Source organism: Dromiciops gliroides, chromosome 2 (genome assembly GCF_019393635.1).
Source record: "Dromiciops gliroides isolate mDroGli1 chromosome 2, mDroGli1.pri, whole genome shotgun sequence".
Lineage (NCBI taxonomy): Eukaryota > Metazoa > Chordata > Mammalia > Microbiotheria > Microbiotheriidae > Dromiciops > Dromiciops gliroides.
In genome coordinates, this window is record NC_057862.1 from 273,447,774 (window position 1) to 273,475,374 (window position 27,601).

Sequence of the window (27,601 nt, forward strand, 5' to 3'; positions counted from 1 at the left end):
AAAGGTCAGTCTAGCCTGGTAGAAAGAGTTCCTCAATAGGAACTTCTTATGCTGAGAAAATCAACCCCACCACAACGAACAGTAGAATTTTATATTCTTTACATCAGTCAATGTATGTTAATAAAAATGTACGATAATAAAAATGCACGATAGTAAAATGTCATCTACAGCTTGAAAACGTCTGCCTGTTCCCTTGTAATATCTTCAACAAAGATAGCCCTGACACAGAATATTCTCAAAGTTCAAGATTCTTTCCCTACAGCTTTGGTGTTTTCCCCTGCTTCAGATGTGTTGAGAATCGATCCCTTAACATATTTTCCATTCTGCTGCCACCGGCACAGATCTATTCTAGTAACTGGTCAAGTCTGGTTGCTTTTTTTGGTTGTTCTTTCAGTGACATTTCCACCTACTTTTATTAGCAGAGCTCGGGCTGTAAAGTGCAATGGTACCACTGTACTTAATAGTAAAAATGTTTTAAAACTCTTCCATCTTTTTCTTATTTCTTCTTACAATTTCAACCTTAAATGTTCTCAGGATAAGTTAGCTTAGTTTGCCAAGCTTTCTTTAAACTGGCTTTACCTCCAGTACTTCTCTCTGTTTTATGAGACAATGTTGCTCACAATCACCCACTATCCCTCTAAGTTTTAACAAATGAATTTATAGTCTAAACTAGTGTTGTCTTTGGTTATCATATCCTTTAACTTGGCATGTAAAATAGCAGTATAATACCAGGTGGGAAGTTACAGAAATTCTTAAACTAAGCAAATGCATTATAGAAAAAAAAAAAGATCTACCAAAACACTTTAGAATATACCATCTGTTTGATTTTAGAGCTTAAGAAAAAGACTGATAAAATTTAAGTTTTTACCCTTTAGTGTTTATTTAGCCAATACTATCTAAGTACCACTCCCTTCTCTTTTACAAGAAACACCTATTTTGGAGGAAACGATAAATGGGTAGAGTAGCAAAGAAAGCAGCAGCTGACACTAAAAACAAGAAAGGCAGAAGAACAGATCTTTAAAAGAAAAAGATAATGAATGCCAGAAGGTAAAGGAAAAAAAATGAAACTTCTTTCCATTATAACATGTATTCTGAGACAAAGACATTCCCAGTCTATTACATCCTGTTCTTTCCAGAAAAAATCTCAATTCATGAGATTCTTTCCCCTAGAACTCATTTTTAGGGCATATCATACATTTTCTTCTGCATATCATACATTTTCTTTTCTTGTAGGATCCCAGGGAATTACTCTCATTGCTTTAGACACCAAATATCAGAGAAAGCTCTTAGTCTTTTCAGTTTCCTCACTCCTAATCTTATGTTGTATCTCCTTATCTTTCAGTATGTTGGTGAAACAATTCAACTATTTTTAAAATCACAGTAAGACTACACAAAAGACATGGATTTTGAAGCTGTTTCATTATTCCTCAGTTTTGTAATACGTTTTGAGATACAGAATATCCCAAACCTAGGAATGATACTTACAGAAGATGCAAACAGCTTTTTATTTGAAAGGAAAGCCTCCCGAAATACTTTTATTATCAGATTTAATTCCCGTAGATATTGTCTTTCTTCTGCAATTTCAGTTCTGACCAGGTCATAGTAATTTAGTTCACCTGAAGAAAAGGGTTCATCTTCACAGAGCGAAACCAAGCCAATGTCATCCTGATCAAACATATCCATCAAAACCTGAGAAATACGAAGTAGCAGTTTATGAATGTCTAGCACTGGTTTGGTTTAAATCAGCTCAATGTTCTTCATAATCATCACATGAATAAGCAATAACAATGTGCAGTTATATAAGCTGTTATGAGAAAATAAAAAGTAAAAGGTTAAGTCATAAACCAAAATTATGGAATATTCTCTTCCCAAGTCTCCCTGCCTCCATTCTCTCAATTCAACAAACATTTATTAAGCAAAACATTGTATACTCTCTCCCCTCTTTCAGTCCGTCCCTTAAATACTTTTGACAGAACAGGTTTTTCTAGTAAAAGTCAGTCTTCTGCTCAAAAAATCTTCTATGGCTCCCTTTTGTCTGCCAAGTAAAGAGCATACATGTCAACAATAAGCACTTATTAAGCACTTACTATGTGTCAGGCACTGTCCTGAGTACCAGGAATACAAAAAAGGGCAAAAACACAATCCTTGACCTCAAGGAGCTTATATTCTAATGAGGGAAAAACCATGCAAACAAGATATACAACGGAGTCTATTGGAGGGAACTCTAAGACAGGAAGACATTAGCAGCTGTGGGAGACTGGGAAGGGCCTCTTAAAAGAAATAGGATTTGAATTAAGTCTTGAGGGAAGTGTGGGAATCTAAAAGGGAAGGGGGGGGGGTGTTTATTCAGAACAGCTGGTGCAAAGGCATGGCAATGAGAGACAGAGTGCCATGTTTAAATAATCACAAGTAAGCCAGTATTGCTGGAATATGGAGAATTGAGAAGAGAGAGACTGAAAAGGTAGAAAGGTATCAGGTTATGAAAACCTTTAAATGCCAAAAAGAAAAGAAAAAAAAAAGAACAAAAATGATTGTGAGCAAGCAAAGATAACACTAATGTTTCAAACTTGGGTGACTTGTGGTTTCCTCAATAGTAAGAGGGAAGTTGGGAAGAGGGGAGGATGTGGATGGAAATATTCTTCCAAAATCTGGCTGTAACTTACCTTTTCAGCAAAATTTCACATTATTCCCCTCTAGTTACTCCATGTTCCTGACCAATTAAACTATTCTCATCCTTCAAACAAACTTCACTCTACTGCCTCTATAATTCTGCTCACTCCTCCCTATACTTAGAATGTCCTCCCTCCTACCTCTGCCTGTAGAACTCCTATACAATTAGAATCCATCTCAAAACCTGATCTCCCAGATCTTCCCCAACAGATTCTCCCCATAATACTTCATATAGAAATTCTCTAATGTATTTTTGTTTTGGGTTTTTTTGCTTGTTTTTGTTTTTGTTTTTTTGCAGGGCAACGAGGGTTAAGTGACTTGCCCAGGGTCACACAGTTAGTAAGTGTCAAATGCCTGAGGCCGGATTTGAACTCAGGCACTCCTGACTCCAGGGCCGGTGCTCTATCCACTGTGCCACCTAGCTGCCCCTCTAATGTATAAATACTGTACATTACTATGCATTTATGTCTTACCTCCATATTGAATATAATCAAGAGTAGGGGCTGTGATGTACCTGAACTTTGTACTATTCCCAGTGCCTAACGCAGTGCTCCCTACACATAGTAGGTGCTTAATTTTTTTTTAATAACATCAGAATGTTGTTGGTTTTTGTAGAGTAAAGGTTAGGTAAAATGTGACCTTACAATCAAAACACAAAGTAGTCAGATTTTTACCATGAAAATAATATGCCAGAGTCCAACTACATAATCAATCAAAGATAATACACCAAGAAATGTTTGAAAAAATACATTTATTAAATACTGGTTTATCTCATTCTTTTTTTGTTTTTAATTTTATTTGCAGTACAAATTCCCTCCTTCCAACCTCTCTCAGCCCCATCCACTGAAAAAGCAAGAGGGGGCAGCTACGTGACAAAGTGGATAAAGCACCGGCCCTGGATTCAGGAGGACCTGAGTTCAAATCCGGCCTCAGACACTTAACACTTACTAGCTGTGTGACCCTGGGGCAAATCACTTAACCCTCATTGCCCCACAAGAAACAAAAAAACCAAAGCAAAACAAAAAAAAATTTTTTTTAAGCAAGAAAAATAAATCTCATTATAAACATATAGTAAAGCAAAACAAATTCCCACATTATAAATGCCTCAATCTGCAGAGAACCCATCATCTCTCTATCTGGAGGTTGATGGCAGGTTTCATCATGAGTCCTCTGGAATCCTAGTTGGTCACTGTATTGACCAGAGTTCCTAAGTCTTTATAATTGTCTTTTAAATATTGTTTTCATTGTATAAATTGTTTTCCTGGTCCTGTTCACTGCTTCAGTTCATACAAATATTCTCAGGTTTCTCTGACATCATCCCCTTCATCATTTCTTACAGCACAGTAGTATTCCATTAAATTTGTATACTATAACTTGTTCAACCATTTCCTAATTGATGGACACCACCCTCAGTTTCCAATTCTCTGTCACCATGGAAACAGCTCCCATATATATATATATATGTATGTATGTATGTATGTATGTATAAATGGGTTCTTTTCTTCTTTCTTTGATACAGACTTACTAGCAAGATCATTATGTCAAAGAGTATGGAACAATTTAATAGTTTTTTGGGCACAGTTACAAACTGCTTTTCAAAAAGTCTGGACCAGTTCACAGCTCCACCAAAATAGATTAATGTACCTCTCTTCACATAGCCCTTCCAGCTTTTTTTTCTTCAGTTTCCCTCTTTTTGTTAACTTTGCCAATTTGATAGGTTTGAGGTGATACCACAGAATTGTTTTAATTTGCATTTCTCTAAATATTAGAGCATTTTTTTCATATGGCTTTTGATAGCTAGGATTTTTTCCTCTGAAAAGTGTTTGCTCATACAATTTGACCATTTATCAATTGGGGAATGGCTTTTTAAAAAAATAAAACTAACTCAGTTCCCTATATATCTTAAAAAAGAAAAATTTATCAAAAAAACCTTGCTCTAAAGATTTTTTCCCAATTACCTGCTTCTCTTCTAATTTTAGTTGCATTGATTCTGTTTGTACAAAAGCTTTTTAATTTTATGCAATCAAAATTGTCTGTTTTACTTCCTGGTATTCTTCCTAGCTCTTGGTCATGAACTCTTCCCCTATGGCAGGCAATTTCTTCCACAAACCTATAATTTGTTTATGATATCACCCTCGTGTATCCACTTGGAGCTTGTCTTGGTATATTCAGTGTAAGAAGTTGATATATACCAATAACTAAGACATTTTTTACTGTAGCAAAATAATATCCATTTTACTTTGTCAATTTGACTGGGTTTTCAAAAGTACAAAACCAAGGGAATTCAAGAAATAAAGCCTCAATCATAAACTTCAATTTAATATGATTTTAGCGTCTTCCTTTTAAAAGGCAGAGTAAGCACAGAGAGGTCAAATTTACCCAGTCACATTTATTCCTCTCCATTAATATATATATATATATATAATTTATAATATATATATATATAATTTATGCTATGGGTTCAAGTTCAAAGTAGGAAAGAACAATCAACAATACAGTATACTTCATGAATATGGGACATTACTATGGAATAAAATGTTACAGTAAGTGAAATTCATAGATAAAAAGGCCCACACTTTTATTTGATGGAAATCTTTCTAAAATGTATTCCAAACTTCCCTGCTTTCATAAACAAGAACATAGTAAATAAACAGTTATCTTTGAGAAAAGCCTGTACAAAGAAACAGAATTGATCATTTTGCTAATTGTTCTTCCCTGCTTTATATTATTTAGCAATGTAGGAACAAGGGAAGGAGCCATTTTCACAGATTTCTCTTCAATATATCTGGTAAAAAAAGATTCAGATGAGGGGAACTTAACTTTTTGTGTCATCTATCCTACGACAGTCTGGTAAGGCCTAGAAAAGGGGGATGGTGAAATCAAAATGTTTTTAAATGCATAAACTAAAATGTATAGGACCATAAAGTAGACTAATTATATTGATAGGTTACCAAAATATGTATTTTTTTTAAGTTCAGGGATCCATGTTAACAACCTCCAATTTAGATGTAGTATAAATTTAGGGGAAGGCTGAGTCAATCAATCACCCCATCCTGATGCCTTTATCAGATGAGAACACATCTTAATTGAATCAGAAGTAAGAATTAGGCCTGAACATCTCCTTGAATCAATAAATCACAGAATACGTGTGGGAAAAGTTCTTGGTTAATTTAGATGTCTTTGCAGTCTTAGATGCAGTGACTCCCTTTAAGGAACTCTATAAGCCAGAGTTATTATTCATAACTCAGAGAATTAGCTTATTAATAGAAGCTTCCAGCAAAGTCCCTAAGAAGGGATCACTTGGGGGAGAATAGGTAGGTCAGCCTTAGTCTCCTCCCTTCTCTCACATCCTTGGCCAGAGGAGGAACTTGAGAACTTCAGAAAATTAGTCCTTTTCATTGAAATCCTAAAAGTATCCCTGGGAGAGAGTAACAGCTGGTGGCAGTGTCTATATCAGGAGCCAAGAGGCTCTATAAGGAGCCCTTCAGAAAAGCTATACAATCCTCAAGGAGCACATCTTGAAGACTACATAAAGAGGTTTCCCCATAAGAGAGAAAAAGGAAAATCCATGAGCTATGAATTATTTTGCCACCTGTGCTTTAAACTTGAGACTAGTTTTCCATAGATTCTATATATACTGGTGGGAAAGTATGTCACAGACTTTTGGGGGATGTTTTGTAGCAACTATAATACCATACATACCATATATATTTTTCCAGCGGCTAACTAATTGACTAATTGATATCAACTGATAATCATACTTGAAAGCACAGCAGTATTGGCACACAAACTATAGTTATAAAAACCATGTTCCTGCCCCTGAAACTTGAGGGGAGATGCAGCCCCTATGCTTTATGGACTCAGCCTGCCAATATAAATAGTTATTGAGGGGGCAGCTAGGTGGCGCAGTGGATAAAGCACCAGCCCTGGATTCAGAAGGACCCGAGTTCAAATTTGACCTCAGACACTTGATACATACTAACTGTGTGACCCTGGGCAAGTCACCTAACATTCATTGTCCCAAACACATACACACACACACACACAAAATAGTTATTGAGAGAGTAAGTCTGAGACTTGTGCTGAAATTGGATAATAGATTTGGAACAGGAAGAGACCTTAGAAGTCATTTAGTCTACCCTCTCCATAATTTACAGATCAAGAAACTGAGGCCCATAGAAGTTAGCGACTTGACCAAGGTCACATAGGGAATAAATGACAGAAGTGGGATTTGAACCTAGGTTCTATGACTTCAAAGCCAATATTCTTTTCCATTTCAATAAATATAAGGAAATTTAAAATTTAAAATTTGCTACAGTATTAATGAAATCACACTTTTAAAAGATCAAAATGGCAACTGGTAAATTGGTAAAATGGCAAGAGTCATTACCATCAAAACTATATTTTAAAGTAAAAATTATTTCTGAAACTATACAACAGAACCTTATTATAATTACTATACAAATCTAGACAAATTATCAAACAGGAAGTCTCATTAACATTAACAGAACATAAGCAAAATAGGAACCTTAGTGCACAGATTAAATTCATGCAGCAAAGTCTAAATAGTGATATAGCATGCGAGTATAATCTCTAAGTATCATAGGATGAGATTGTTCTAAACTTTTAAAGAACAATCAGAAATAAGAAAAGTTTTAAATTTCAAAGGAATTTTCAGGCTAGTAGTACACTACACCTAAAGATTCAAATTAACTTTCTTTAACCTAGGTCATTCCCTCATAGACACAGATTAGATAGATACAAATTTAATGGGAAAGTAAAACTTAATTTTAAAAAATGTTATTAAAAATAAACACTGAACTATAAACAAAGTAGGTGCCCATGAATTAGGGAATGGCTACATAGTTTATGGTCCATTAATTAAAGAAATATGACAAATACAGAAAAGCACAGGAAAACTTATGTGAACTGATATAAATTGAAGAAAGCAGAACCAGAAAAACAATATACACCATGACTATAATAACAGATATGGAAATAACTACAATCAAACAATCAAAATTGAATGCTGTAAAATTATAATGACCAAACGACCCCAAAGAAGAGATATGATAATCATCTTGGAAAATACATCTCTCTTTCACTCTTTGAAGAGATGAGGGACTATAGGTGAGAAGCCCTCTATCTAAGATCAAACTTGTTCAATGTGTTGATTAGTTCGTGGAATTGTTTTTCCCCCTCTGTTTTATTCTTTGTTATGAGAAATGGCTCTATGTGAAGGAAAAGGAGAGTTATGTTGTGAAATGTAGGGGATGTAAAGGAAAAGATATGAATACAAAATTTTAAAATAAAGTTTGAAGTTTGAAAAGAAAAACAAAATTTCCTGAAAAGAAGGAAGGAAGGAAGGAGGAAGGAAGGTTGGTTGATTGGTTGGTTGGTTATATAGTGGGAAATCATGCTGGATTTGGAATCAGAGAAAATCCTGATTTGACAGGATTTGTGTGACCACAGGTAACTCTCTCACCTTCCCTTCAAATCTGTGTCCTCACCTATAAAATGATGTGCCTCAGAGTAGTCCTTTTCCAGCCTAGATTTATAACATGGGCTCTGCCACTTCATGCCTTTGAAACTTGAGACAAATCACTTCATCTCTCTGGGCCTCAGTTACACATTTATAAGATGAGGAAGTTGGACTACATGGTCTCAAGAGATCCCTTCCAGCTCTAAAGTTCTGATCTTTTGGTCTCAGCTTTTTTCAAAGGGCAGTAAAACTTATTCAGTGATTCCAAAACTGTGGTAGGCTGCAAGGTCCAACAAGAGCAATTTACTTCTATTAGTCAACCAAGGCCCTACTTCCCTTCTGAAGGTTCTCTGAGGGCAGGCCCTGCCTCCCTTAGTCCTCTCATAGTTTCTGTCCCTCTCCATTTGCACCCTTTCCCTCCTCTTTTCTTCTCTCTCTCCTACCTTGTAACTTTTAAAATGTTAGTATTATATTTAAGTAACTTCATTTTCCCTGTTCTTTTTCTTTTCTAAAACTGGTGAATAAAACCTTTCATTTATTAATTCACTCACTAAAAAACAGAAGAAACTGAATTAAACACATTTAAAATTGTGTTAAGCCTTTATTTTTTAAAATTTAATACTTTTCAATTAACAAAAATCGTTTTTCTCTCGTCACCTCTCCTTCCCCAATGGAGGGGGGAAAAAACATGAAACTATATGGGTCCCTGAAAAGCAAAAAGTTTCCCAATATGACATAGATATAAGCAGCCAAAAAAAACATCCTATATTCCAACACCAACATTATAAAAAGATTTCCAGAATAACTGCAAAATCAATTATAAAAAGGTAAAAGAAATCAGAAAAAGTTGGGTGACCCTGGGCAAGTTAATTCATCTTTGTGATCCACAGTCTCCTCAAAGGTAAATGAGGACAAGAACACGACCACCTTCTACCTCAGATTGTTATAAGGAAAAGTACTTCATAAATCTTAAATTGCTATTAAAATGTGAAATATACTAATTATTTATTTAAAAAAATAATAATTAGGCTACAAATAAACTTAAAGAATTGTTTGGTCTTCTTACCTTATCTGCACACATTGATACTTTAATGTCCTGCTGGGATATTTCATAATGTCTGATGTTAAAAACATAATTACCAGCCAATTTCAGAATATCTGCCGAGATATACTCCAATACAGCCACAATATAAAGAGAGACATGATAATCTACTTTGTACCCTAAAACTTCCTGTATGGGGAAATGATAGAAGGAAAAAAAGGTATAATTGTTAATTTAAAAAAAACCATTCTACTACATAATAAATTAATTAAAATCATTTGTGTTGAACCAATAAAGAACTTTTTAATGATTTTCACCATCCAAAATGATAAGGCCTTTTTATACTGAAATTCATTCTAAAACCTAATCAATAATTTACAATGTTAAAATGGAAAATGAAGGAATATGTATTGCACACTTAATGCAAGACAAGGACTCTCATTGATCCTTTGTTGCAGAGAAATCAGTCACCTATGTCAATACCTTTTGATGGTAAACCAGCCTGGCAATCAATTCTGAACAGGAAAAGCCCTAAACTGGATTTCTCTGACTGCTTCCAATTTCAGATCCAGAAACTTGAATTAATAGGTGTTAACTAAGAACTATAGAAACTCATTAACAATCGATGAAAGTAATAGTCAAAGCAAAGTCTTTTGACTTCTAATAATTACTTTTAAAAAAAGAAAAAGATTAGAAACCTTAGGATGATATAAAATAATTTCACATAATAACCATGAAAAAATTTTAAAGTAGTCCCTTGACTTGAAAAACAGGGTTTTTTACTTCAATATGTAAAAGCCTGTGGGCTTTTTTCTTCCTCCCATTAACATGAAATTAACATGGATACAATCAACATTTTACTGAAGTAAGTTTTCAAAACAAGCACATAAGACACAAAAAAGATATTTTTGAGATCCCATATCAAAGGAAAAGGAGCATTCCTAAATACATCATAATGATTCAACACTAGCTTAAAAGAATTACTAAAATCTTGAATGAAGGGCTGTCTCTAAAAGCAGGGTGCAAAGAATCAACAGAGAATTCTTCTTTTAAAAAAAGGAATAATGAGTCAATAATTCTGGGCATCTATTACATTTGGAAAAGATTACATTAAGTGTCATGAGGAGTTAGTAAGAAGAATAAGAAATATCCAGTCCTAGTCATTAAGGAACTTACTATAAAACAGAGAAGACAGGAAAAATTGATTTAAAAAACAACAACCAGCAAGTAATGAAAACATATAAATGTATAACAAAATAGCTAAAACTATAAAACAACTAATCTAAATTTAAGTAACAAGGTGGTCAATAGCATGAAAGAGATGCTAAAGTGTTGAGAATCAGTTACAGAAGTCTAGAAAAGTTACATGGAAGAAGTAAATATTGAAAAAAGAAAATAATTTGGCAGGCATTTAAGGTCTTAATGATCAGTTTGTTGCTGTTATAAATGGAGTTAAGCCTAAAAACCTGACCCATGACTAAAACATACACCCTATCTACAACTGCCCTCTGCTTTTCAGCACTTTATTTCTTTCTGCAAAAATTTACTTCCATGAAACATAATCAGTATTGCTCTACAAATACAGGGTATGCTGAAAGTTAAAACTGTACTAAGACTTTGGAGATACCCTGCGCCCATACACCGTAACACAGAATTGACTGAATAATCATTTATTAAATATTATTAAGAAATTCATCTACCAAAGGTTACTAAAGAGTTGCATCTAAATTTATGGCAATAGTCTTACCAATGTAATACTTCTGTAATAATTTTAATAGGAAATTATTTAAAAATAGATAAATACACAACATGCATATAAATAAAAGGCTATTTGCAACAAAGACATGTCTTTTCATTTTTACTACCTTTAATAAAGGATGAATTTTATCCACAGGTAACAAGAGAGGGGTCCTTCGTTTCCGTTTTTCTATGGCAGACTGTGCATCAGCGATAGCCCACTTGTCAATCGGATGAGGAAAAGTCTTTTGAACACGCTCCTGTTCATATACAGAAATACACTTGCACTTCTTAAATTTTCATAGAGATGTTCATAAACGCAAAACCAAAACAAAGCTTAACTTTAACATCATCACTAACCCATGAAAAGATACTGACTTATTATTTCCCGAGCCTTCCTAATGCTGATTTTTTCAAATACATTTGTGCTTTTTGCAGGAGTGTAACAAGATAAAAAAGACAGTGTACTCAGGTATAGCAAGGTTGCCAAGCTAACTTGGAGGTGACTTCTTAGCTTATTTGTCTCATTTCCATAGTTAATTTCATAATCCCAAATTCTCGGTTAACCTAAAAACTTATTTGGATATATCTTCATTAATTAGAAAATTAATTTATTGGAAAAATTTTAATACTTTCACACTTAATCCCAATTAAACTCCACCTCCAAATCCTCAGGTCTCTTCTGAAGAGAGACAAAGTAGCCTCCCTCTGGGGACTCAGCCTATCAGTGTGAGTGGAGAGTTGAGAAAGTAACCCGAAACCATATTACATAGAATTATCAACAGGGTTTTAGCTATGGCAATATCTAGCCCAAGCCACCTCAAAAATGACCATCACTAGGGATTGATTTAGTTTAGAAAAGACAATCCCACACCATTTAAAAGATAATTCCTTTAAAAGTCTCTTCATAGAATCATTTTCATTCTCTACACACACAAAAAAGGATAGGATATTGACCTGTGATTTTTCACTGGTATAATGAATTCCTAGGGGACAAAACTCTCTACCAATTCAAGTCAGCACTTCCAATAGAGCACTAGAGCACTGAGAGATTGAGTGACTTGTGTTACAACAGCCAATACTTATGAGATGTGAACCTGGGTCTGGTTTCAAGGCCAGCTCTCTATTACTGTCTCTGTTTTCCTTAAGATAAGGGTTTCAGGGCAGCTAGGTGGCACAGTGGATAAAGCACTGGCCTTGGATTCAGGAGGACCTGAGTTCAAATCCAGTCTCAGACACTTGACACTAGCTGTGTGACCCTGGGCAAGTCACTTAATCCTCATTGCCCTGGGTGGGGGGGAAGATAAGGGTTTCAGGAGTTTAATAAAGAAAAATCTTGCCATCTTCTCCAGTCATGATGGCAACATAATTTTGTCAGCCATCTATCTATCTATCATATAATTAGCTTTATGTTTCTTTAAAAAATACCAATTTAAATGATTTTTTTAAAATTTCCTCATCTGCTGTCTTCTCAATAGTTTCTCTCAAACCATTTCCATTAATCCTCTCTTCTCAATTTTTTTTTACAACTACCATGACAGAACTCTCTCACAGCATGTTAAACTTTACTCTTCAAGTTTTCCTGTCTCTTAGAAATAGTAACTATAACATCCAGAGGAAAGGACTGAGATAGGTGTTACAAGTAAAGAATTCTTTAAGAGAGAAAGTTCTGAACACAGCTCAACAGCAATGTGCAAGAGGATAAAGGATAATATGGTTTCTAATGTAACAGCTTCCATTCATATTAGCAGGAACAAAATAAAATTCTCTTGGAAACCTTAGGGATAATAATGGGAATTCAATAACAGAGGTAATGGAAAGAATTAGGTAGAATAACAACCTAAGACTTTTTTAGGGGTAGATTTAGGATGGCTGTTGGTGAAACACACCTTTAGTACCTCCTCAATTACTATTATGATATGAACAACTAAATATTTATAAACATATAGAAACTAGTTTAATGTATCTTATTAGGGTTTTCTATTTTAAGACATTTAACAAATTGAAAAACAACATCTTGACAATAATTACCAAAGTAGAGGTAAAAACTATTGTGCCTTTTTAAAACTCCTTTAAATTGTACAGATTTAATATTCAAATCTAATTGCAGAAATAGACTTGGTAAATAAATGACTCAATTTTATGAATCCTTAAAAATCCTACTAGCTAAAAAAGTACTTCAAAATTAAAGTGGTTTTTTTATTAGAAGCACCCTCCTAATTTTAGAACAAATCAAAAAATAGTAAGAAATAATATAGCCCAAAGTATTATTTTTGCAAGCCAAGCTGATACTAGCAAATACTTCTGATTTAATTTCCTTTCAACTGACAGCCAAAATAATTATTTTAAAACAAGCACTGACCTGATTTGCAGTGGGTTTTTTTTTTTACTTTGAATATGTTTTGTTACCATGATTTCTAAGGTGAATCAGCCCAGTACAGCATTCAAAATAAAACTAATATAACTTTTCTTACCTCTACATCCTGAACAGTCCTTGGCTGTGCAATGCATAATTTATTTAGCAGTTGAAGGATCAACTCTTCAATATAATATAGAGAATCTTCTTTTGCTGAGAGATTGGGGTGAACTTGATGCTGAACCTGTAAAAACAGTTACTTTATTACTTGTTGGTAAAAAAAAATTAATATTGAACAAAAGTCAAGAGGACAGGCCATATATGATTTGTAATACTTTACTTAAAAATTAAAACAAAAAGATGAGACAAAAAATAAATTGCTTCTTATTTTTCCTTATAGGCTTTTTTCTTGTCATAGAGAATCAGTTGGAAAAAGGTTGTTATTTTACAATAGTACAGCTGCCCTGCGGAAATGATAGCCAGGCAGGAAAAGAGAAGAGATAAGCATCACAGGGAAAGAGATGATGCAATTTAAAGTGCTTTATAAATATTCAAGAATTTTTAACACCCTCCCTGAAATAAACTATCCTTTATTTTCTGCATATTTCTTGCAAAAATTCCTTTATTGTAAAATAGGTGTGAATTGATAATGGTAATCAAATTCATGTGAAGAACTGGAAGTGAATTTGGTGGCTTGAAACATCAGAGAGGAATTTGGTTCCATTACACAGTTAAATAGTAATCTCAAATTATGATATGAAGGCAGAATCAATAAGGCTTTGGCAATAGATTGGATGTGGGGGTGAGAGAGAGTAAGGAGTTCAGGATGATGACTAGATTGTAAAGGTGTCCTTGATAGTAATAGGGAAGTTCAGAAGGGGGGGGGGGGGGTAGAGAATGTTGGACCTGTTGAGTTTAAGATGTCTATGGGACAGATAGTTCAGCTAGTTCAAAATGTCCAGTAGGCAGTTGGTGATGTGAAACAGGTGGAGAGGAGGGAGGTTAGAGTTGAATAAATATATCTTAAGAACTATTTGCATAGAAATCATAATTGAGGCCATGGGAACTGATGAGATCATCAAGAGAAAAAAGTATCCAAGGATCAGCAAGATACCTGAAGGCCAAATCCTGTGAACTAAGAATGTTATAATTTTTTTTTTCAAATTTTTAAATGGAATAAATAAAACTTTATTTTTAAGTAGTTTATACAAATAGTTTGCCAATACTTGGGATAGAGAGACAAGAAAAAGACCCAGGACAGAACTCTGGGGAACATATATGGTTAGTGGATGTGGCCTGGATGAATATCTAACAGAGACTGAGGAGTAGTCAGATAAGTAGAAGAACCAGGTCAGAACAGTATCTCAGAAACCGAGAGAGAAGAAAATATCAAGGAAAAGAGGGTAACAGTGTTTCAAAGCCTGCAAAGGACAAATACTGGGGGTGAGGAGATATTAGATTGGGCAATAAAAGATAACTGGTAACTTTGAAGAAAGCAATTTAAATTGAATGGCCAGGTCAGAAGCCAGATTGCAGTTTAAAAGACAGTAGGAAGGGGCAGCTAGGTGGCGCAGTGGATAGAGCACCGGCCCTGGATTCAGGAGTACCTGAGTTCAAATCCAGCCTCAGACACTTAACACTTACTAGCTGTGTGACCCTGGGCAAGTCACTTAACCCCAATTGCCTCACTAAAAAAAAAAAAAAAAGACAGTAGGAAGAAAGTAAATGGAAACACACAAGAGTAGCTGGAAGACAGTGGCAGGAGCCCAGGACCAAACAGGGTCTAACTACCTCATCCAAGAGGCGGTTTGAAGGGAAGAGCCTGGCCCAGGCACAAAGTCCCAAACAAGGAGTCTAGAGATGTGTAAACAGAAAATGACACTAAATGCTGTGTAGAAATATGGGTCAAAAGATATCCAGGAAGTAAATCCAAACTAGTTTGTAATCAAGACTGACAGCTTCATATACAATCCTCTTCTGTTCTTTGTGTATGGAAATGTTTACTAATATCTGCCAAGTTCAGAATAGCAAAAAATTTAAAATTTTTTAAAATTAGTTATCTGCTGATAGTTTAATATATCACTGTTAGGGGGCAGCTAAGTGGCGCAATGGATAAAGCACTGGCCCTGGATTCAGGAAGACCTGAGTTCAAATCTGGTCTCAGACACTTGACACTTACTAGCTGTGTGACCCTGGGCAGGTCCCTTAACCCTCATTGCCCCAGAAAGAAAAAGAAAATAAATAAATTAATTTTTAAAAAAGATATACACACACACACACACACACACACACACACACACACATATATATATATACATGTATATATATATGCACTGTTACAGCAACAGAGTTAAGGAGGCTGGATTGTTCCAGAGCACAAAACCCTCAATCTCATCAAGTAAAAACACAAATATTAGGGACTAGAGGGGCTTGAAAAGCTGATTCTTTCACCTAAAACTGTAAAGAGTGGAATGATCTTCACAAACACACATAAGGAAAAGCATTTAAAGGATCCATGATACTTAATAAAACGAAATCTAGTCCCTCTCCCCCCAAAAGGAAATCAGATATGAAAAACTCTAAAACATTTACCTATTTTTCAATAGAAAATATAAATCATTCTCTCCTCATATTTCCTTAAACTGGCATCTATTCCAAATTTTTCTGTTCCTATCAATGACAGTATCATTCATCTTCCATGCTGAATTTGTAGTTTTCTTTCCCCCTTCCCAAGACCACCAAATCCCATCTGTCACAAAATATTAAGAGTTTTTCTCTCTCAAATTCCCACCACAAACATACTAGTTTGGGCTTTCATAACATCACAAGCAAACTACTTCAAGAGGCTACATGTTAATTTATCTTCAGTTTCTCTCCATTTTAATCCTGCACATGACTTTTGTATAAACATTTCTTTTATGGGAGTAGGGATGGTGCATTTTATTTATTTATTCATTTTGGAGAAATAAGCACAGCAGAGGTACAAAAACATACTGTGACCTCCGAGGAAGGAAATGGACCTTTCTTTAAAATAATTTTCAACTTCTTTTGTTATTCTAATGTAACAGAAGACTGACCAATCAGAACCTGGTCCTAAGATCTCTGCTTGCTGCCAAATTATATGAGAAAGGGTGGTAAATCAGCTTCAAGAAGTGCTTGATGTAGGTAGGGCCCTGCTCTCTACTTCAGAGTATACACAATTCAAGAATCAATTCAATTGACTTCCTTTAAGTATTTAGATGCTGTGCTATTCAGCACATTATATGTTAAATATTGATACTATTTCATTGTCTGGTTCTTTTAAGCAAAATGTGGTTTCTGTTTATCTCTTTTACTTATTTATATCTATCTTTATTGTTGAGTGCTCTGAGATCATGATTACTATTTCTCCTGTTGATGATTCACCTGACACAATAAATTCTGCTTGAGCACCTTATTTTAACTCAATGTGAACCTTTTTGTTTCAAGTGTGTTTCTTATAAACAACAAATTGATAGATTCTACTTTCTAACCTATTTCATATCCTCTTTGCTTTAATAGGTGAACCCATTTCATTCACATTCATGGTTATGAGTATAAAGAGCATATTTTTCTCCATTCATTCTATTCTCCCACTTTTTCCACACTTAGTTGCAGGCACCAAACCTACTAGTGCTTGTGCCAACCGAGAGTGTGAGCTCCAGAGAACTTTACTACATTTTTCAAAAGTTTTTTTTACAGATTAGAGGGAAGTCATTCACATTAGCATGAAATCAATTTCAAATTTCCAAGCCTGCTTTAAAGAAGAGACAACAGTAGAAAGAACACTGAATCTGTAGTCAGGAAGCCTAGACCTAGGTTTGGCTTCTGCTTCTGTTGCTTCTACAACTTACATGCAGTGTGACCATGAGCAAGTCACAACCTCTCTTGAGTTTCAGTTTCCTCATCTAAAAAATAGGATTTATAATAACCATAACAATGCCTCTATCCCCTATGATGTGGAATCAAAGTCTGTTTCAGTAGCAGGCATACATACATTTATAAAGCCATCAGTCTTCTGAAGTACTGAAGAAATGTGTCCAACACAGTGATAGGCACACAGAAAACTAATGATTACCTTGTGAATTAAATATTCAGTACTAGCACCAAATGGTCAATCTTTAGAATCAATCCATTACCATGGAAACTATTAAAATATTAAATGTTGTTGTCCTAACTAGCAAATCACTTGGGCTCAGAAATTTATGTAAAATAGACAATTAAATAATTTATATATTTCTTTGATATCCAAACAGCTTTTAAGGAAACCTCTACTATTCCTCTTGTATGAAGAATAGGGAAATTCTTAGTATTCCTATAACATGATTGTAATACTTGGAAAATAGAACAAAAATATAATAAGGCTTACTGTGCATATCTTTATAATCATTAGAATGAAACTTCCTTAAAAATATGTAAACACAAACTAAATTACTAGTTTTTATCAGTTTATGGAAGCATTTAAACTTTCCAAAAAATTAAATAGACTTGCACAAATGAATGTTTATTTATACATGTCAAGTCCAAGAAATCAGGCAATAGGGCTAGACAGAAATTTAACAAGCTCTTCATCTTTTAATACTTTTTACCTGTATGCATTTCAACAAGTCATTTAACCTCTCTAGGCCACATTTCCATCATCTGTAAAATAAAGGTAGATGACTGCTGAAGGTCCTTTCTAGCTCAAAATTCACAACCTACTTAAGTTTTCACTAGAATCACTTAAGTTTATAGTCTTGCTGTAGGTGGGTCACTACTATGGAAATGTTATGGATTATGATGTACAAGTACCACATCAAAAAAAAATATTTTATCAATCAACTTTCTTGAGCAATTAAATAAGTAGTTCCCAGAATTTAAAACTGGAGGGAAGGGCCTTATAAATAATTTAGTTCAACCCTCTCGTTTTAACACATGAACAAACTGAGGTCTAGTGAAGGTTAAGTGACTTGACCAAGACATACATATGGCAAAGAACAGAGACAAAATTCCAAGTCCCTGTACCTAAGTGCAAGGTTCCTTCCATTGCCAAGACTGTGGTTTGTAAATGATTGCAAAAATTACTTTAGTAAATAATTCACAAAACTGTTTTAACATTAAAGAATTATGTTAATAATATAAATTTTAAATAATTAAAAAATCTGAAGTACTATATTTCAACAACAAAAAAAATGACAAATATTAAAATTCCACCCATAAACCACTCCAGCAGGGAATCAAGATGACAGTGATAGATAAAAACACACTATACTTCTCTAAGCATTCTACATCTCAGTATCCCAGGGATCCAGTAAAATAAACATTGCCTCATCAGTACAAACTTACTTATCATAGTTTCCTAAAAGACTGGTCAGGAAAAAAGTACAATTAAAATAATTTACAATCTTTAAAGGCCATTTAGCAAGTTAGACCTGTATTCTAGTTACTCCATTTTAAAAATAACAATAAAGCATTTCCTTTCACTTACACCAGATAGATAAGACATGAAATTGACCTGCTGCAAATATAAAAGATTTTGGGGTATAAAACTGTGGTCAATCTTGCCTAAAATCTGATTGTCAAAAATAAAACCATATATGCCAGAGGTGCTTTCCCAATTTCAATTTATTAGTATCAACTATTTAAGGGTCAAAACTTCATCAATTAGAATAAAGATGAATGAAAGTCACTGAAAACAATAACAGCCTCAAGCTGTCCTATTTAAACAAAATATTAAAGCAAAAAAATACAAAATGGATGTGCTATAAAAGGAAGCTGAAACTGCTCTTAAGATGATGAAGTCAGGGAGAATGGCTAGATGAGACCAAGAAGATATTGAAGAAAACCATGCTGGATGCAACCTAATCATGAAAGCATTGCCAGATCACTTTACAATTTCAAAGAAGAGAAAATATCCGCTCCTGGGGAAAAGGGGGGGAACCTCACAGACAATATTATTACTCACTCTTGCTCCAAAATCAATCAAAAGACTATCAATAGCTACCAACTCATGTGCCTTTCTCATCTTTATAAAATGTTTATGAGAACAATTCACATACACATTGAGCATACTCAATGAAAATATAACAAGGAACAAACAGGCTTTTGCAAATGATCTTTCTGTAGTAGACAACATCTTTATAGTCACCCAACTGATTGAAAGGCACAGAGAATTAATATAAGAACCAGCTGTGTTTAATATTATTTGATTAAAACAATGGTCTCCAAAGTGGGAGCCAGTATCCCTAAGCATGGGAGAAAACATTAAATAGGTGTACAAAAAGACAATGTAGGCTTGGGTCTTCCAATTTCCAGTATGGCTAGTTTCTCAGGAAGATGGTTTTTCTAAGTAGCTGTTGAGGCAAAGGTAGGTTGTCACTTCTTTCCTTCTAGGGTAGATATTGGCTAAATGAGGGGCAAAGGGTCTGGTGGGGAGGGTGAGGCATGAACAGTGGCAGCAAGAAGCAGAGGTGGGGTGGGGGGGAGATAGCAGGGTCCAGGAGGCTTGGGCTGGAGTAGCTATGAAGGTAGCAGGAGGAGGCTGTCCTGGGCAGTAAACCCAGCAGGCTGATAGAAGGTAATAATCAATCAGCAAGTATCTGTTAATCACTCACTATGCATATGTTACTATGTTCAAGGGATATAAAAACAAAAGTGAAATAGTCCTTTCCTGGAAGGAGTTTACATTGTATCAAGGAAGACACCACATACATAAATGTTGTTGTTCAGTCGTTTCAATTGTATCCAACTCCATGCCCCTATTTGGGGTTTTCATGACAGATACTGGAGTGGTTTGCCATTTCCTTCTCCAGCTCATTTTACACATGAGGAAACTGAGGTCAACAAGGTAAAAGCCTTGCCCAGGATCACACAGTTAGTAAGTGTCTGAGGCCAGATTTGAGCTCAGGTCTTCTTGACTCCAAGACCAGTGCTCTATCCACTGAGCCACCTAGCTGCACTATGTACAAATACTGGGTTTTTTTTTTCAAATACTGGTTTATACAAAAAATAATAATAATAATCTTGGGGAAATCACTAGCAGCTTGGGGTGGGAGGTGGAAAGGGAATCAGGAAAGATTTCATGTAGAAGATGGTCCCTAAACTGAGTCCTGAAAGAAGAGAGGGATTCTTGGAGGTGGCAGTGAGAAGAGTGCATTCCTGTCATATAAGACAGCCAGAGATTGAAAGATAAAGTGTCTTGTATGACAAGCAGTGAGCAGTAAGAAGTCCAATTTGACTGGACCCAAGAGAATGTAAAGGGGAATAATGTGTAATAAAGTTGCAAAAGCAGAATGAAGCCAGGTAGCAAGCGTACAGCTTTAAATGCCAAACCAAAAATGATGCAAACCTATAATAAAGAAAACAATGAATGGGGAAATTATTTCAAAAGAGTGTCTCTGAGATGGATATTAAGATGTTAAGAGAAGCAAAAAAAAAAAAAAATGAAGGTAGAAAATAACAGAGGAGAAAGGTCCTTGTATCCTTACTTCTGTAAGTTACTCCCTAAAGCCTTCTTTTGCAGAAGAAAAAGAGCTGGGATGCTGAAGCTTCACAACATAAATAGATCTCAGTCCTGTATATGGCTTGTGACTCATTCATCAGGGCCTTTCAAGAACTGCCTCTATTATTCTGGCTAAATGCGGCTACTGAATACCAGTATAGACTGTGGCTCTTCTAGAGATACCCACAGATGAGACTAAAAAAAAATGAAACATGGAAAGGGACTAGGTATATAGATGTGCCAGCTGTCACAGACAACGTCTGATGTACTCTCTAATGATGCCAGCCAATGAGTGGCAACAAAAATAGATGGCCTCAGGCTATGTTCTTCAGATGTTGGTGAGAAAATCAACTGCCTTCCTGTAGCCAATTATGGACCATTTGAATAAAGAACTAGATCTGCTGCTGAATTTAGATGCTTTTATTAAAAAAAGGTATAACGTGCAAATCACACATCTCAAGATTCCAAATACCAAAAAAAAAAAAAAAGACAGAAAGGTAGCCAAAGAGGGGGAAATGTAGATGTAAAACTCTCTAGAATCTGAGCAACAACCAAATATATCCCAAAAAAATGTCATAAAGAACCCGAAGACTGGTTGAACAACATGATTTCCTAAAAAAAATATGAGTTATGAAGACCTATGAAGAGTCTGAGAAGCTTGAGATAAAATGAAAGACACTTTTTTTTTAGTTAGAACTGTCAACTGTCACTTTCCAAAGAAACATTATAAAAAGAATTTCATGAAGACTGAATCTAGGGAGCAAGTCTAGAGCAATAATGTTAAACTCAAAGAGAAATGGGGACACTAATTCATATAGAAGGATCTCACTGGACTTAGCTTTAAAATTCACTATTATCTATGTTTTATATTTTTAAATACATATTTATTGTATTTTTATTTTGTTAAATATTTCCCAATTACATTTTTTTGGGGGGTGTTTTTTTTTCTTTTAGTGAGGCAATTGGGATTAAGTGACTTGCCCAGGGTCACACAGCTAGTAAGTGTTAAGTGTCTGAGGCTGGATTTGAACTCAGGTCCTCCTGACTCCAGGGCCGGTGCTCTATCCACTGCGCCACCTAGCTGCCCCCCCAATTACATTTTAATCTGATTCAGGTCTTACTCAGAGGTTTTGGGACACTTTTTTTTTTTTAGGGCAAAAAAAAGTACTTGCCCAGGGTCACACAGCTGTGTGTCAAGTAAGTGTCAAGTGTCTAAGGCCATATTTGAACTCAGGTCCTCCTGAATCCAGGGCTGGTACTTTATCCACTGTACCCATCTAGGTGCCCCATGGACACTTTTGCTCTACAGTAATAGTTTAAAAGAAACTAAAGAGTTTTGGTTTGTTTTTAGGGTTTTTTCCTTTCACAGCTAGAAAAAACGAAGAGAAGATGGAGGTATCTTCTTTCTTTATGAAATACTGCAACCTTTATCTTGCAAAGAGAATGAGGAGGATTCAAATTCTAGCTCTGACACTTCACTATCTGGCAATGTGAATCATCTCACCCACAACCCCCAAATTCCCCATTGACAATACAAGAATCACAATATTTATATTAGTTATCTCAAAGGGTTTTGCAAGAAAAGTGATTTGTAAACCTCAAAATACTATGGTCATTTGGAATTTTTTATTAGCTGAAAATATCTAAAAGATGTAAAGAATACTGGATGTGTTGGCAATGGGTAAGTCCCTGAACCCCTCTAACCTGCAGTTTCCTGTTCTGTGAAAGGAGAAGGCTAGAGTAAGTAATGTAAAGTCTTTTGACAGTTCTAAATTAATTATCTTAGAATCCTCATAACCAAGGAAGAGAAAAAAATCAGAACTTTATTATAAGCATAAGGAACAATATATATAACAAGGGGAAAATTTAAGCTGTGTAAGTTGGAAAATACCCAAAATAAAACAAAATACATTCAACTACTTTAAAAACTCTCAAAGAAAGTGAAACAAATAACTTGGTTTCAGTTTTGTTTTAAATAGAAATGCATTATTGGGGGAGACCATGAGGAATCAAAATATGTAGCATAAAAAAATGTTTTTTAAGAATGTAAGGCAGGGGCATCTAGGTGGCATAGTGGATAAAGCACCAGCCCTAGATTCAGGAGGACCTGAGTTCAAATCTGGCCTCAGACACTTGACACTTACTAGCTGTGTGACCCTTGGCAAGTCACTTAACCCTCATTGCCCTGCAATCAATCAATCAATAGGATAGATAAATAGATAAGTGAAATAATTAATAATAATAATAATAATAAAGCATGTAAAGCACAAGCTTTCATAATCTACTACCCCTACACAATAGTATTTTGGATCATGAAAAAAGATTCAACCTATATTTCCATCCATATCACTACTAACTCATAGTAGAGACATATGTGCATGCCTATTTGGTGCATATATTATATACAAACACACATGTGTGTACCTATATCTACACATACACATATGTGCACACACATGTATATTCACATATGTTTATACATATATGTATATGCACACATATAAACATATGTATATTATAGATACCAAAATTACATAAAGGGGAACAAACAGCATGAGATTAGGCTAGAAATATAGGATGCCACCAATATTTACAGAGGAATTTTGTGAAAGAACAGGCATTTTCTTGACTCAGTGTCTCTGACTTTCTCTTCCTCTGCAACCTGATTGGCTGTAGCTTCCCTGACAGATTCCTGGCCTGAGGGCATAAAAGTTCCCAGCCTTGTATAGTTGGTGCCTCTCTAAGTGCCACTGTATCCTTGCTGTATATACTTGCTGTGTTTGAACAAAATAAATTTCCTTCGTTCAATGACTCATAAATGCTTCATTTCATTTTAACATATACACTAAAACCAAGAGATCAGGAATTTAAAGCACCATCTACAACAAATCTAAATGCCAGGCTAAGGATTTTAACCTTTACATAGTAGATAACGGGAAACCAATGAATGGTTTGGACCAAAGGAGTGACATTACCAGATCTTCTATGCATAAGGAAAATAAGCCTGGCAGCTAAAATGAAAGATAATTTGGAAGGGGAAGAGAAGAAAGATCCCATGCAGTAGCATGACAGGAATATAAATAAAGAAGAAAAAAGAGATTTAGAGCTGGAAAGGACCTTAAAGGTCACTTAGTTCAACCTTCTCATTTTATTGATGAGCAAACAGAACCAAAGAAGTTTACTAACTTGTCTATGGTCATATATCTCAGCTGGTCTCTCTACAATTACTCTTTCCCCACTTCATTTCATCCTGGATACTACTTACAAACTGGTTCAAGCTGGCTCCAGCACATCCCTAGGTAGAAGGTACTTCCAGGGTTGCAGAGGTCTGGAGCCACTGTAAGTGATGCTTGAAAAATTATGGAACATAGGAGAGGGACAAGGGAAAATGTCATACTGATTTTTTCCAAAAATAAATAAATAAACCAACAACAAACAATGGGGTGGGGGAGGGGGGAGGAGACATCTAGGTGGCGCAGTGGTAAAGCACCAGCCCTGGATTCAGGAGGACCTGAGTTCAAATCCAGCCTCGGACACTTGACACTTACTAGCTGTGTGACCCTGGGCAAGTCACTTAACCCTCACTGCCCCGCCAAACAAACAAAAACAAAACAGTAAAGTATGCAACCTAAAAGCAAGTAAGCTTGACTTTGATTCCTGGGAAAATTCTAGAAAAATCATTAAGACTAGTCATCAAATATGTAGAAAGAGAACAGAAGATTACAAAGAACTAACACGATTTCATAAAGAACACGTTATACCAGAATAATCTTGCTTCCTTTTTATAACAGGACTACTAAACTAGATAAGGGAAATCTTATAGATAGAGACTACTTAGATGTTAACAAAACTTTTGATAAAGTATTTTTTTTTATTCTGGGGGAGAAAATAGAGAAATATAGATTAAAAGAAAATAAAACTAGACAAGAGTAGATGGCCCAACTCTGTAAGGAGTTAATGTCAACAAAACTAAAAACCTCAGTGATTTGTTTGTTCTGTGTAACATTTTCATCAATGGCATGCATAAAGACATTGATCATCAAATTTGTAGTGATATAGAAAGCTAAGAGAAAATGCTAACACCATGGGCTATATGACTAGGACCCAAAAATATCTCAACAGGCTAGAGCACTGGGCTGAATCGAGTAAGATTAAATACAACGGGGAAAATGTAATGTCTTACACTTAATATAAAAAAAATTACCTCACAAGAACAAGGTGGGTAGGTCTGTTTTAGAGAAACCAATTGTTTAAAAAAAAAAAACCATGGAGGTTTTAGTCAACTGCAAGCTCAACAAAGGTATGGAATATGATGTGGTAGCTAAAAAAATGCTAATGCAATCTTGGACTGCATTAAGAAAGACATAACTTCTACAAACAGGGAGGTGATCATTACATTGTAATGTGCCTTCATCATGACCATTATCATCTGGACAATTCTGCTCAGTTCTAGGTGCTATAGTTTATGAAAGACATTGATAATCAGGCAAATGTCCTGAAGAGGGCAGAAAGGATGGTGAAGATAGCTTGAGCCCCTGTCATAAGGATCACTTCAAGAAACCAGGTATATTTAGCTTGGAGGGGAAAAAAGACCTAAAGGATATGACAGCTGTTATTTGCAAGGTTGTTATGAGGAAGAGGAATTAGATTTGTTCTAGCTTCAGAGAGCAAAACCAAAAGCAATCACCGCAAGTTACAAAAGAGCTAATTTAGATTTGATATAAAGAATAACAGTCTAACAATTATGGCTATTTAAAATGGAATGGGATACAGTAGAGATTCCTTTTGTGTATAGGTTGGACCAGATGGTCCTTCTAACTCTTAAATTTTGTGATCCTATGGAACAATATGTAATAAGGCTATAGAGGTTGGCTTATTACAGATCATGAAGGAGTTTAAATGTAAGAAGGGGAGTTTGAGGTCAGTATGGCATGACATACTAATATGCTGGCTCTTCTGATCACCATTTTTCCTTCAAAAACATGTTTCTTCCAGTTCTTCTACCTGTCTGACTAGTCATTAGTCTCCTTTACTAGATCATCATCTATGTCCTGCTCCATAACTGGTTGTATCTCAAGATTCTGTCCTGGGTTCTTCCTTTTTCTCTGCCACCTCTATCTAGGTAAACTACTCAGTTCTCGTGAGTTCAGTTATCTCTTTCATTGTTCAGTCATTTTTCAGTCATGTCCAACTCTTCATGAACCCATTTGAAGTTTTCTTGGCAAAGATACTGGAGTGGTTTGCCATTTCCTTCTCCAGCTCATTTTTACAGATGAGGAAACTGAGATGAAGGAGGTTAAGTGATTTGCTGAGGGTCACATAGCTAGTGTCTGAGGTTGGAATTGATCTCAGGAAGATGAGTCTTCCTGACTCCAAGCCTGGTATTTTATCTACTGTGCCACCTAGCTATATTTAGTCCTAGTTTTTCTTCTGAGATCCAGTCCTGCTTATTGAACATGGTTTCCCATGTCCTGGATATCCCATAAGCATCTCAAACTCAACACATAGAAAACAGAACTTATTGTATACACACACATACACACACACACACACACACACACACACACACACCCCTATACCCCTCCTCTTGCAAACTTCCCTTTTTCTTTTGAGGACACTAACATCATTCTAGTCATTCAGCCTTGTAACCTCAGATTAATTTTCCACTACTTATTCTCCCTCACTCCCCCCACCCCATCTATATTAAATCATTTGCCAAGGCTTGTCAATTCTTTCTTTTCAATATCTTTCAATTCATTCCCTTCTTCCTACTCACATCACCATGACCCTTGCCCAAAACCTCTTCACCTGAAAATTATTGTAATAGTCTTGTCTAACCCCATTCCAATCCATTCTCCTCAGACCAACCAAACTGTAATCCCTAAAATGTAGGTTTGACAATAAACCTCCTCTGCATACAAAGCTTTCATTGCTCAAGAAGAGGAAATGATTCAGAGCATGAGATATAGACCCCTAAGAGCATGGCTTAAAATAGAGGAATAACAGATTTCTAGTCAGGGATGGAGTAGCCTCATTTTCTTCACCTAAAAAACGAGGGGGAGGGGGCAGCTAGGTGTCAAAGTGGATAAAGCACCGGCCCTGGATTCAGGAGGACCTGAGTTCAAATCCATCCTCAGACACTTAACACTTACTGGCTGTGTGACCCTGGGCAAGTCACTTAACCCCAATTGCCTCACCAAAAAGAAGAAAGAAAAAACAAAACAAAAAACAAGGGGGTTAGATTTGAGGACCTCTCAGATACATTCCAGCTATAAACCTATATTCTAACAAAGAGTATATTAGGAAAGACTCTTGAAAATTTAATCAAAAGATTCTTAAATTAAAAAGGCTATAAGGAGAAAAGCTACACAGCATAGAGTACATAAAATGAAGAGATTCATTTAACAGAAAACAAAATCCAAGAAAGAGACCAATAGTAAAATTTATGGCCCCAAGGCTCTATAAATAAATACAGAAAGTTGTTGACAAGCAAGAAGAGCTAGATATCTGAATCCAAGAAGGCAAATCTGATTTCTCGGGTATTACTGAGACCTAGTGAAATGAAAACCATTCCCTTATTGAAAAGAAACAGGATAGGGGCAGCTAGATGGCGCAGTGGTAAAGCACCGGCCCTGGATTCAGGAGTACCTGAGTTCAAATCCGGCCTCAGACACTTAACACTTACTAGCTGTGTGACCCTGGGCAAGTCACTTAACCCCAATTGCCTCACTAAAAAAAAAAAAGAATGATCTAGAAAAGAAACAGGATAAAAAAGGAGAAGTTGAGATCACAGTAGCATGGTGTTTTACATAAATA

General features: G+C 35.4%; 1 protein-coding gene across 1 annotated transcript in view; it reads right to left on the reverse strand.

Annotated features, from left to right (window-relative positions):
- Positions 1-27,601, reverse strand: part of SOS2 (SOS Ras/Rho guanine nucleotide exchange factor 2) — a 110,706-nt gene that overhangs the window by 63,871 nt on the left and 19,234 nt on the right. Inside the window, exons 2-5 of the mRNA XM_043984661.1 lie at positions 13,406-13,531; positions 11,060-11,191; positions 9,219-9,383; positions 1,486-1,689 (exon numbers count right to left, since the gene is read on the reverse strand). Coding sequence (XP_043840596.1) covers positions 1,486-1,689; positions 9,219-9,383; positions 11,060-11,191; positions 13,406-13,531 — 627 coding nt within the window. The remainder of the gene's footprint in view (positions 1-1,485; positions 1,690-9,218; positions 9,384-11,059; positions 11,192-13,405; positions 13,532-27,601) is intronic.